This window comes from Diabrotica undecimpunctata, chromosome 2 (genome assembly GCF_040954645.1).
Source record: "Diabrotica undecimpunctata isolate CICGRU chromosome 2, icDiaUnde3, whole genome shotgun sequence".
Lineage (NCBI taxonomy): Eukaryota > Metazoa > Arthropoda > Insecta > Coleoptera > Chrysomelidae > Diabrotica > Diabrotica undecimpunctata.
Genome location: NC_092804.1, coordinates 12964837 through 12977485, shown reverse-complemented (window position 1 = coordinate 12977485; position 12649 = coordinate 12964837). Strand labels below are relative to the sequence as shown.

General features: G+C 31.5%; 1 protein-coding gene across 3 annotated transcripts in view; it reads right to left on the bottom strand.

Moving 5' to 3' along the window:
- Window positions 1-4384: 4384 nt before the first annotated feature.
- Window positions 4385-12649, bottom strand: part of LOC140434202 (uncharacterized) — a 58293-nt gene continuing 50028 nt past the window's right edge. For all 3 annotated transcript variants that reach the window (XM_072522288.1, XM_072522289.1, XM_072522290.1), the window contains exon 4: window positions 4385-11140. In XM_072522288.1, coding sequence (XP_072378389.1) covers window positions 10914-11140 — 227 coding nt within the window. In that variant the 3' untranslated portion in view covers window positions 4385-10913. The remainder of the gene's footprint in view (window positions 11141-12649) is intronic.

Genomic DNA, 12649 nt, shown 5'->3' with positions numbered 1-12649 from the left:
ACATACTTCTTTCTTGTAATCATCGAAAAAACTTGCCCAAGAACATGATCACTCGCTAATTTCAATCGATGTTCGAATTGTTGGACAACGTAACGTTAAATTACAGTAACTGATTTTAAGAATGATTTAAAGAGGTTATAATATATCAAGCAAGTTTTTCAGGTGTTACAATATACAGCATTCTTAGTTTATTGCTGCACATTCGCATCCTTAAGCAATTTTACATTTTTTTTTTCTAAATGTCTAGGGAAATGTTATGATTGAATCTATGTCTATAAATGTGTGAATCACAAAGAACTCAGTTTTAAATTTGTCTTACAGTTATTCCCAATATAAGTCACTTCATTTTCCTCTCATTTTAGTGGCTACAGCTTTTGTTAGAATGAGTCTCTCTGCTCGGTTTTTCGTAGTTTTCTATACGCTGGCATTCCAAGACATATTCATATTAGTTATTTTTGTAAATCCTCATATATTTATTTTTATCCACCAGTATTTCTTTTCATTTCATTAATTACTATTTAAATGGGAATAAGCCACAATTAAAGGTTAAAAATACGTTTATTGACGTTTCAATTTCCACTTCGGAAATCGTTCTCAAAATAAATAAATATCGTTTTCATTTCATGTCAATATGCTGGTTGGGTACTAAATTTATCATCATTTTAGATTTAGATATGTTTGTATTTAAACAAATCTTTTAATTTAATCCTTTTATTATTCCCTTCGTTTTCTAACGTCTTCTTCTTATTCTTCTACTTCTTGGAGATCTTTCGATCTGTTAAATTCTGAAGCTGCCTCTGGTTAATTTCCTGAGAGGTAGATTGCCAACTATCCCTCCATCTAACGGTTTTCTAACGTAAATTCTTAAAAAAAGCATGTTCCAGGATCGTATCAAAAAATTTAGGTGACATTGGACTCCCTTACTTGATTCCTAGTTTTGCTAATATTTAGTTATATGTAAGGTGTGCTATCCATGGTATGAGCATCAATATTTTAAAGGCCATTATGCGTTTCTGATCTTTTATTGGACCATGTGTGCGTATTTCTGTTGAATTAACTAGCTAATAATGCTGTTTGACAGGTTGTTGGGTTGTGCTTATTCTCTTATACTCTTTTTACTAGATCTATAAACTCTTACTAAGAGATATTGTAGTTCTTCTATACTGTTAGCAAGCACTACTGTGCCATCTTGATATCTAATTATTGTTTCTTATTTAAAAGGTTAAGGCATCAATATCTTGATGGTTGGGTATGATGGTTACTGGTATACAGTAAATATGATGGTTAAAGTAAAGAGTTAATGATGTATATGATATATTGTAATGATAAAGATGGTTAAAGTAAATCAAACCCTAGAAATTAAAAGAAGGACACAATTATCATGGGCTGCTTTTGGGAAGTTGAGCTTCATTTTAAAAGACAGAAAAACCACAATACACTTAAAACGAAAAACCTATGACACTTGTATACTACCAGTTGCAACTTATGGATTGGAAACTATGGCAATAACAAGAAAATGGCAGAACAATTAAGAGTAACTCAACGGGCCATGGAGAGGGCCATGTTAAATATAAGCCTCAGAGACAAAATTCCTAACACCGAAATACGTCGAAGAACTAAAGTAACCGACATCATGGAAAAAATAGCGACATTGAGATGGCAATGGGTAGCACATGTAGCAAGTCAAGACACCAACAGATGGTCTCATAAAGTGACATTCTGGAGACCTCGAGAAACAAAAAGAAGCGTGGGAAGACCCAAAAAGAGATGGATAGACGATATAACAGCTGTAGCTGGAAAGCAATGGATGAGAATTGCAAAAGATAGGGAAGCGTGGAAACAATTGGAGGAGGCCTATGTCCAACAATGGATGAATGAAGGCTGAAGAAGAAGAAGAAGAAGAAGTAAAGAGTTGCTACAATTCAGATAACATTTTGGAGTATTTCAAGAGATTTTTTGGAGATTTTTAGTATTTTACCGTGAATATTTTTCACTAAATATTCTTCGATTTTGGTAGTGTTACAAACGTGGACAGCAACCAATCTTCGGGTATTACTCCTGTTGTATATACTTTGTTGAACAGATCTTAAAGTATATGCAGTGTTTTTTCGTTAATGCATTTAATTAGTTCAGTGGGTATCTGATCTGGGCCTTGCTGTTTTATTTTTTGTATCTTTTTTTTTATTTTTTTTTACTTTTTTTTTATTTTGTTTTATTTATTTTTTTTTATTACTACGCTAAGACATAAACCCGATTCGACACCTCGGAGGTTTAGATCTTCTTAGTAACTTTTTTTTTATTTTATTTTTTTTTTGTTCTCCATTTTTTTTTATTCTTTATTATTTTTTTTATTGTTTTTTTTTTGTCAGAGCTTTAATTAATTAATTAATATGACCATATTAAATTTTATATACATCTAGATTCTTTGACTCTAAAAGATGTGTTAGATTAGATGGTAATTGAACATTAACTTGAACTAGTTTGGTAAAAAAATTTGATATTTCAATAAAATGTAAAGGACATTCTAACAGCATATGTTGTAGATCAGCTAGCTCCCCACATATTCATTATTATTTGTCAGTCCTATTTTTTTTTGTATACTGGAGTCATACAATGATTGCTTCTTATTCTACAAATAGTTTTGATGAAGCCTCTGTTGGAAACTTGTTTAAACCATGTCTTGACGGAAATTGTGGGTTGGATTATTTTATAAAATTTGCCTTTGTCTGAATTTTTGTAGTGTCTCTGCCATTTTGTACGCTTAAGAGATCTGATTACAGATATTAAATCACCCATAGGAAGTTGATAGGTTTGCAGAGTGGATTCTTTCATTGTTGCTTTTTTAGCCAGATCATCTACTATTTCGTTGTTTTTTATACCAATATGTGCTTTTATCCAGCACAATATGATATTTTTGCCCGATTTCAAAGCTTCACTATTCAGTGCTATGATGTCACTGATGATATAATTTTCTTCAAAATTATGTAAGTTATATTTCAGTTTATGTACAATGCTTTGGCAGTCTGTAAATATAATATAGTTTAATTCTTTTTGATTCATACATATTTTGTAGGCTTCTTTGACTGCTACGAGTTCAGCTGTGAAAGTTGTCATTTTGTCAGGTAATCTGTTGTTTATCTTTATACTTTTTTGGGGGTAGAATATAGCATATCCAACTCTGTCGTCCATTTTTGAACCATCTGTATATAGTTTTTGATAACTCCCCCAATGATGTTGTACATACTGAAGGTGATCTATTCTAGTAAGAAAATCTGTGGCAAGAATATTACTTAAATGGCAGTTAAATGGAGATAAATAATCTTCATAGTTTAATTTTCGAGATGAGGTTTGTTCCATTTGGTGTATGTCGTCAAATTTCTCACTTAAGAATTATCTGCGTAATGAAATTGGAGGTTCATTAAGCTCACATTCCATGACCAATATGGGAGTACTACGAAGATAACCAGTGCTTAACCTAAGTGCTTTATTGTTTATACTTTCGATTTTTTGGAGTACAGCGTTTGATGCTGAGCCATAAAATATAGATCCGTAATCTAAGATCGATCTCATTAAATTTCTGTATAGTAGTATTGAGATGTTTGGGTCAGCTCCCCAGTTACTGACTGACACTTACAGTCTTGATGATATTCATTGCGTTTTCCGTTCTTCGCAATATATAATTTGTGTGTTCTTTCCAATTTAATTTTGAGTCTAAGAATACGCCAAGAAATTTTATTGAAGTTTTATAATGAATTTTATAATTATCAAATTGTAGGTGGTTTGGAGGAGAATATCGTTTTATGCTAAAAGTAACAATGGTTGATTTACTCTTCGAAATTGTTAAATTCTTATCCGTCGCCCATTTTTTTATAATATTCAATCCTGATTTAAGGTACTCATTACATTTATCTATTGACTTATTTTCTACATAGATCAGCATACTGTAGGATTTTTATATGCCGAGGAAGTTTATTTTCTAAATCAGCAGTATACAGAATATCTCCATTTAATCTAACGTGTACTGATCGATTAACATACAAATTAATGATATTCCATGTTACAGTTTCAGGTATTCCTATTTCCAACATTTTCGCATATAGAATGTGGAGATTAACATTGTCATAAGCCCCTTTTATATCTAAAAACAAAGCCCTAACTGCTTTCTTATAAGTAAACGAACCATAAATGTCTATCAATAAGTGACTCAGGCTTTCTTGTGTGGATTTACCTTTTCTAAAACCAAACTGAGTTTTTGGTAATAAGTCGTTCTTTTCTAACCAAAATTCCAAACGGTTTTTAATTAGTCTCTCATATGTTTTAAGTATACATGAAGCCAGGCCTATTGGACTTATGGAATGAAATAAGGAATAAAAAACAGTTATAGTAACAAATTTTCTTTATTTGTATAATTTACAAACTATACTAACTCAACCACTTTCTACTCAATGAAAACAATATATCTCTGTAAATAAATTCTATACATTTATTACAACAATTTTACAGTCAAGTTAAGTAGGATTTTAAAATGCAGTACGTAAATGTTTCAGTCTGGCATTTCTGTAAATATTTCGAAACAGCGTGGAAACGCTTAGCCTCCTAATAGTATAATAGTATGGAATTGTACATTGAATTAAATTAAAGATAAGATGAAATTCTATTGAACCATGCCAGAGAGAAAAATGTAAGTACTTTATACTAGAATATACTGTTATAATAAATGTCTTTTTCTTTCAATTATATTTGTAAATTAAATATACTGAAAAAGACATTTAGTAATATATAAAACAGTTTCATAGGACATCCTACAAAAAAGTACAACGTGAACATAGCCTCGTATGAACCTCCATGGAACAATATATTGGTGTTTGACAGTGTTGCCATATCTATATTATATCCTTCAAATATAAACAGAGAAAGATTTTAGAAAGTACATTTTTCGTTTATTATTTATGGATTCTGCAATTTTTTAATTTATGTAAAACACCAGCGATTTATTATTTGCTTCATTTGATATTAATTGTGGTTAATTATTAGAAAATTTTTTAATAATTTTTTTTTTATATATTAGCGGATAGATTTGGCAATACAATCAGATCCCTTAAAGCACCAACTACCAGATTGCAATAGATAGTTACCACTTGACAATTTTATGACGATTTCTTTATGTACCTGTAATTGTACTGTTAGTTATTTGCAGTTTAGCAACTTGTCCACATAATATGGTTTCTAAATTAACTAGTTAATATTTAGATATCGCATGGTATTTCCCGATATTGAATATATTTGAAGCATACAACATATACATTATAAGGAGATGGCAACACTGCTTAACCCCAATATTTTGTTCTGTGGAGGTTCATTCGAGGCTATGTTCACTTTGCACTATTTTGTAGGATGCCCGTTTCATAAAACCTCAGTCTTGGTATTTCAATTTGTGCAGTATTTTAATATTATTAGTTCTGGAGAGAGATTTTAGGTAAACATATCAAAATTACTCTGGAACATATTATATTCAGTTTAAAATGTAAAAAAAATCAGTTCTTTTGTTTTAATTAAAAATGCGAGGGATATTCACTTCTTGTTTTATTTATTTTATTATTTGCAGCTCATTTAATATTACTAATGAATAGCATTCCAGGTTAGTTGCTTTTGGATGATTTTTTAGAGTATACTACTGCTGATTAATACTTTTTACGTGGCACTGCTGTCATAGGCTGCTGTCAAATCTGATGTAGTGCTCTGTAGATGTGTAGTGCTCACTAAATCACCAGGCAATGCCCTGCTGCACACTAACCGCAAAAATATTCAATTCGAAATTCGAGAGTTTTTGGAAAGTACAAAAACATTGAATTGGCGATCGTCATGGTGCGTTCCGTTACCGGCTGGTTCGGTCAAGTGCGAGCGTACCTTAATACTAAACGAGATTACACAATTAGAGCGATAAGTCATCAAAAAATTAATCTTTTTGTCAAAAAATTCACTGTTTGCATGTCTGCAGTAAAGTGAGTAGTTAAATTGATTTTTACATGATTCGGTATTTGAACAACTTTTATTTTCAATATTTAATGACAAATAAGTGAAGAACGAGGTTTTTTATCAGGAAAATGTTGAAGTTATAAAACAGTGTGGCGATCTTAAGATGCGAAATTGTTTCAACAGCATAAAAACACGTAAAATTTGATAAATCCCAAAGGCAGTTTGAAAAAAAGGATTAAGTATGTTTAACACTCTTTTCTTCATATATTTTGGAAGAATTCTAGGTTTTTTTAATAATATTTTGTATGTGTGTATATCAAGTAATATTAATAGTGTGATTTTCCAATTATATAAACTATTAATAAATTATTACAGCGAAAAAGATCGACACGGAACAAATCTAAAAAATAGCCGTGGTAAAAATATTGTGTGCTGCTAACTGTAATCGAATTACGAGTGATAGGTATAATTTAAACATGGTAACAGATACTATTATTAAAAATATGTACACAAATTTTACAATCCAGAAGTGCTAACATGTATAAAGCCACCGTTTGAAATAATTTAAAGCTACATACAGCTGCAAGCCTTCTTTGGTTATGTCTTTCTAACTTCAGGCTTTTTGGTTTATAAATATAATATTCACTGGTAAATATCGTCTTTCATAATTACAAGTATTCTAGTATTTATATAATTATTTTTTATATGTACAGGGTACATAATACATTTCTTGAGGTTGGCAGGAATATTTGGTAAGATCTGTTTTAAAACGATTAAATCCGATACACAAAAAATATAACCACCCGAGAATTTTCAAAAAGTTTTTGGATTATTTTAAGGATATGTTGCACATTGCATAAAAAGCTTGACATAAAGCTGGTAGTTTCATTTAGACAAACCCAAAAATTTTGACAGCGAAGCGTGAATATAATTTTTAGTTCATGCTGAACATATTGTAAGAATTTTTTTACATTATTAAGAAGTGTAATCTTTTGTGGATGGCCAGAAAAGGAGATGTAGTACTCAGGGTACAAAATAAAAAACTCTACCCAGATACTGAAAATTCCAGTACCGATTTAAAAAAATATATTTCAAGATCACGGTACAAAATCCAAGAAAACAATATATATTATTCATAATATTTACACCATTAACTAATTGGTAGGGCTGGTAGTGATTAGAAATAATTTTATGTTTTTGAATTATGGTAACAGTTCACGAAGTAGCTAAGATCTTCTTAGACTCTCATTATATTAGTAGCTAATTCAAGAATAGCTTCATTATTTACTTATAGGTTATTCCACGAAAATACGACTGTTTCTGATTATTGCGACAACGAATATTTTACTGTGCAAGTAGAAGTATGAAAGTAAATTGGTCTAATTATTATTCCAATAAAAAGGATCTACTGTTAGTATGACATCTAAACTAAAATAATTTCAGTTAATAGATGTTCAGATAGACGCAAAATTTATTGTGAAATTTAATTCGAAACTAACAAAAATTTTTACGCAAAAGCTCATTTTTACGCAAATGTGTTCATCAGACATTTGGGTTGGATTTCGGTGAAATGTATACACCAAAGATTCGTGCCGGGTTTCTTTGATATTACAATATTTTATTACTTTATTAGGTACTACAACTATAATAAAAATAAATGTACTATTTTTAATATAAATGAAAAGAAATTGGCAGAACGATGGGTTAGAAACCAGAAAAAGAATCTATATAATATTTCACTTTGTTAGTTTTAAATATTTGTTTGCTTTGAGTAGATGTACTCTACAAAGCTCCGAAAGTAAAGGGTATAACATACCGACTATTGATAGTTAAAGTACCAAGTCGTTACAGATAATAAAAAGTAACGAAAATTTACATACAGTTTCATATATCGCCGACTGATTTTAGTTTTAAAAACCGTCCGTATAGAGGTGTCCGGTGAAGAAAGGTGTCCGTTAGGAGAGAGTTTTGTATGAGAGACGTGTTTTATATGTAGACAACTTTATATTTAATGTACTTTCTTATTTTACTGCTGAGAAAACAAGCGGGGGCCCTTTTGCGACCTGTTCAGTCCGTACATAAACGTGTGTGTGATGAACTCTGTATTAGTGAAACAAAACTAAAGTCGGTTTTGCAAAAAAAAAAGTGGACAAAGTGAACAAAATGTCTCACAATATAAATCACGCCGACAACCAAAGACCTTCCCGAAGGTTGCAAATTTGAAATCCGTGAGACAATATATAAAATGCGCGAAAAGAAAGAACATGTTTCTTTAGATTCAGTGCTATAAAAATTAAAAGACAGAAATATATTTGAAATTTCCAGAACAAGTCTCTGTAGAGTTTTAAGACAGATTGGCTTTAAGTTCAAAAAGGAAGACAATAGAAAGGCTTTGTGTGAAAGAGCTAGTGTCGTTCACAAAAGAATAGAATTTTTAAGAAATTATAACAAATTTAAAAAAGAATGTTCTTCCTTTGTTTATTTAGACGAAACATGGATTTTTGCTAAAGGCGGTATCAAACGAATTTGGCAGGACGAGAGCATAAAATCCATAAAACATATCGATAACGAGGGAAAGAGATATATTATAGTGCATGCAGGTGGAAAACATGGTTTTATTGAGGGAGCAGATCTTGTGTTTTCATCAAAATTAAAATCAGCCGATTATCATGATAATATGAATACGGAGATGTTTGTGAAATGGTTGAAAGAAAAACTGTTGCTAAGTTTACATGAACCATCCGTTATAGTACTAAATAATGCTGCGTACTATTCGGAAATTTTAAATAGGCAACCAAAAACACCTGGACCGTAGATAAAATAAAAGAATGGCTAACGAATAAAAATATTACTTTTCCTCAATACTATTTTAAGCCTCAATTACTAACGTTAGCTAAAAGTCATGCACAACCAAACATATATATAGTAGACGAAATTATACATAGCTTTGGACATAGTGTGTTAAGACTACCGCCCTATCATTGCCAATTCAATCCAATTGAATATATTTGGGGGATATGCAAAACATATTATGATAACCATATTGGATACAAGAGTTACAGTGACGATGCAGTCTTGGAAACATGGCAACAAGCATTGGATATTACCACTCCTGGAATTTGGGGAAAAAGTGTAAAAAAATGTGAAGACTTAATTAAAGAATGGTGGATCCGTGAAGGTCGCATCGAAGCAGTTAATCCTGTTATAATTTACCATCCGAATGAGGATAGCGATGACAGTGATTATGGCTGTGAATCTGACGGTTGATGATAGCTTTAGGAGATTAGGAGAATAAGAGAATAAGTAAGTTTTTTTGTTTTTTTTAGTACTAATTGAATATTCGACTAAATAAAGTACACTATTTAATCACTTAAGAATTGTTACATTTCGTTTAAATCATTTAATTCAAAAACTAACTTGTTTAAATACTATACTCAATGATAGTAATTATATAATTAAAAATCTGAATTAAAACTGTTCTATAAACTATCAACTCTATATTTATATCATGACTTTATATTTAAACCTAAGGTTTATATATGCCACAAGAGTATTTTAAAAATGGGGAGAATTTACTATTGTACAATTCAGCACATTGGACCATTTAAGTCGATACCTTAAACCGAATTTAAAACAGTCGTATATTCGTGGAATGGAGTATAATTGTACAACAATATTACTGGTCCCTTAAAGTTTAGGAGCTAATACATCGGGTTCTATTTTTTACTGGACTTTAAATGGACTCTTCCAACTATTACTGTGACTGCGAACCACGAATTGCTACTTCGTTTCTCGTGGCGTTACTTCCGTGACGCTCTCCTCACCATTTTACCATAGAAAAAAATATATTAAAAAGCCAGTAGGTATACAAGATTTGCTCCAAAAATGTAATATACAGACATTACATTAAATTTTCAAAATTCTGATTTTGTCCGATATTAAAGTTGATGCTTTAATCAATGGCAATATTCTTTTGCTCTCACCGAGACTTCTTACTGCCGGATTTCGTGGATAGCAAGCAGTTAGAGAATTTGTTCTTCCATAAAATCTAACTTAGCTTTCGTAATATAAGCTCGATATTTATATGTCCAGAACCATATAACATTAATTCCCTTATTCTTTGAAATTTCTTAAATATAAAGCATGTAGGAAATTTCTTTAATTTTGTAATGACCTTTGGAATGGTAACAGTAGTATCCACTCGTTTGTGGATACTACTGTTTGTTCGTTTGTGGATGTATGATGAGAGATCCAATGAGACAAAACGGATGCCGAACTAAGGAAAATGGCTAATTTTTTATTAGTTTTAACCGTAGTAGATAAGTAAAGTATGTTTTGGCCCATCTCTTAATCAAATTTCACATCACGTTTTTACGTCGCATATTATGTCACATTTATTCAAACGTCAAATCTCAAGTCACGCTTTTACGGCGCGTCACGTTTTTACGTAAGGTCACGTAAAGCCGTGGCGTGACGTGACGTAAACATGTTACGTGACGTGACGTAAAAACATGACGTGACGTGACGCGCCGTAAAGACGTGAGGTAAGATTTGAGGTTTGACATAAAACGTGACATAATGTGAGACGTAAAAACGTGACGTAAGATTTGATTAAGGAATGGGCCCGAACATACTTCGCTTATCTAACCGTACTGACAGATCTTACCGATTGACTGCTGACGAATAGGAACTTTAAAAATCCGAATAACTCCATTCCTTTGGTAATGATTATGTACTTCTTGGTCGCGTTGCATCAACTAAAACTATTGCTTTGTTCACAACGAATTCTTTTTAAAAGGCAAGTTTAAAATTGGCTTTTCTCTTATCTTTCATATAGCTTTAGTATCACAACTTTTCAAACAAATAAATACTTTTTACTATCTAAAGAGGTAGATTGAACAGATAACTACGATTTGTTTTGAAAAAGACGCTATTCTTCACGTCGCTAGAGCTAATACTATCGAAAACATAACCGCCCAGCTTATGGTAAGTTTGAGAGAACTGCTGGCAAGAATCACCGTGGGTATTTCGTCGTCTTTGAACTCGTGGCGGGTTGTGTTGTGATGCCACTCCGTATGAGTTCTATTGTGGTGCCTGGAATGTTTGTGGAAGCATAATTTGTCCATGTTTCTTTGTATACCATGACAATCATAATCTTCATAACCTGAAAATAAATATCAACATTTAAAAGATCAGTAAAACCGATTTTTTGGTATCTCCAGTATGTACCGATTTTTTGGTATCTGTAAGAACTATCCTAGAAGTCTTTGGACTTCTAGGATAGTCCTTACAGAAGGGATGCTAGGGAGCCTCCATTCAGATTTCCGGGTGAGGACTATTTAAGACCATTAAAGGTTAGAAAAATCAGGAAAAGGTGCAATATCCTGGAAGTCTTCCAGATAAGAGTATAAAGTTGGTAGTTGGTATTGTTACTTATAGAGATTTGAAAGATAGTGTGGTAGAAGTTGTAAGAACGAGTGATAGCATAACGCCAAAGAAACTTATACTTGATAAATAACTGTTAAATGCTGTTTCTCAGAAATAATTAAAGAGCTGACGTAGCAAAATACACAATGAACTTGAATCGCGGATTAGAAGACTCATGTTTCTTAAAACAAATAATAATCTTCAATTCTTTATCTACATGTTTTACATACTGTAGTATGAAAGTAGTAAAAGACGTATATTAAAAATACTGAGATAAATACAGTAATTCAAAAATATTAAACGTACCAAAAATATTATATCGCAATAAATAAATATTTGTTTTCAATATAAAACTGGAGAACACGTATTGGATACGATGCGTGTCTTGTTTCATAACATTACATCACCTACATAACATCACTACACCTGTGAGTTAACCGTGTAGATTCAGCAGTTTTGTATGAACATACTTGACCTAGTAACGAGGCGATATGTAATAAATCCATGATGTTATAAAAGGTAAACAGACAGAAATCCGGTAACTCAATAATACTAATGTAGTTTATAAAAACGCTCAGCGAATGGAAAATAAGAGGTAATATACTCAAATACATATCAAACTTAATTAAAAATAGACCATTTTAAGTCAGAGTAGACGGCGTATATTCCTCACCAAAAAAAAAGAAAATGTTATACTACAGGGCTCGAACCTTAGCACTACTCTATTTCTTGTAGATATAAATTCTATTACCGCAAAAATTAAACATCCTGTAAAAGCCAGGCTATATGCAGATGATTTAGTTATACTTTGTAGAGGAAAGAACCTAACAACCATCCATAATCATGTTCAAAAGACATAAATCATATTGAAGAATGGTCATTCACAAGTGGTTTTCAGTTCAATACTCTCAAAACCAAAGCAGTATGTTTTACGAAAAGTCACCAAATACAACCAAAGAACTTATATTTAAATGGAGGATAGCTTAAATATGTAGACAAAGTTAGATTCCTTGGTATGATCTTTGACCAAAAACTAACTTGGACTTAGAATATTTAAAAAAACATGTCAGCCTGAAATAAATTTGTTACGATCACTCGTAAACAAAAAAATTGACTCTTCTACATTACTGCATATCTACAAGGCCATAGTACGTTCCAAACTTAACTACAGCTCAATTGTTTACAACTTCTCCAAAAAAACGTACTTAAAAACAATATATGTTATTCAAAATACAGGTCTTCGAAT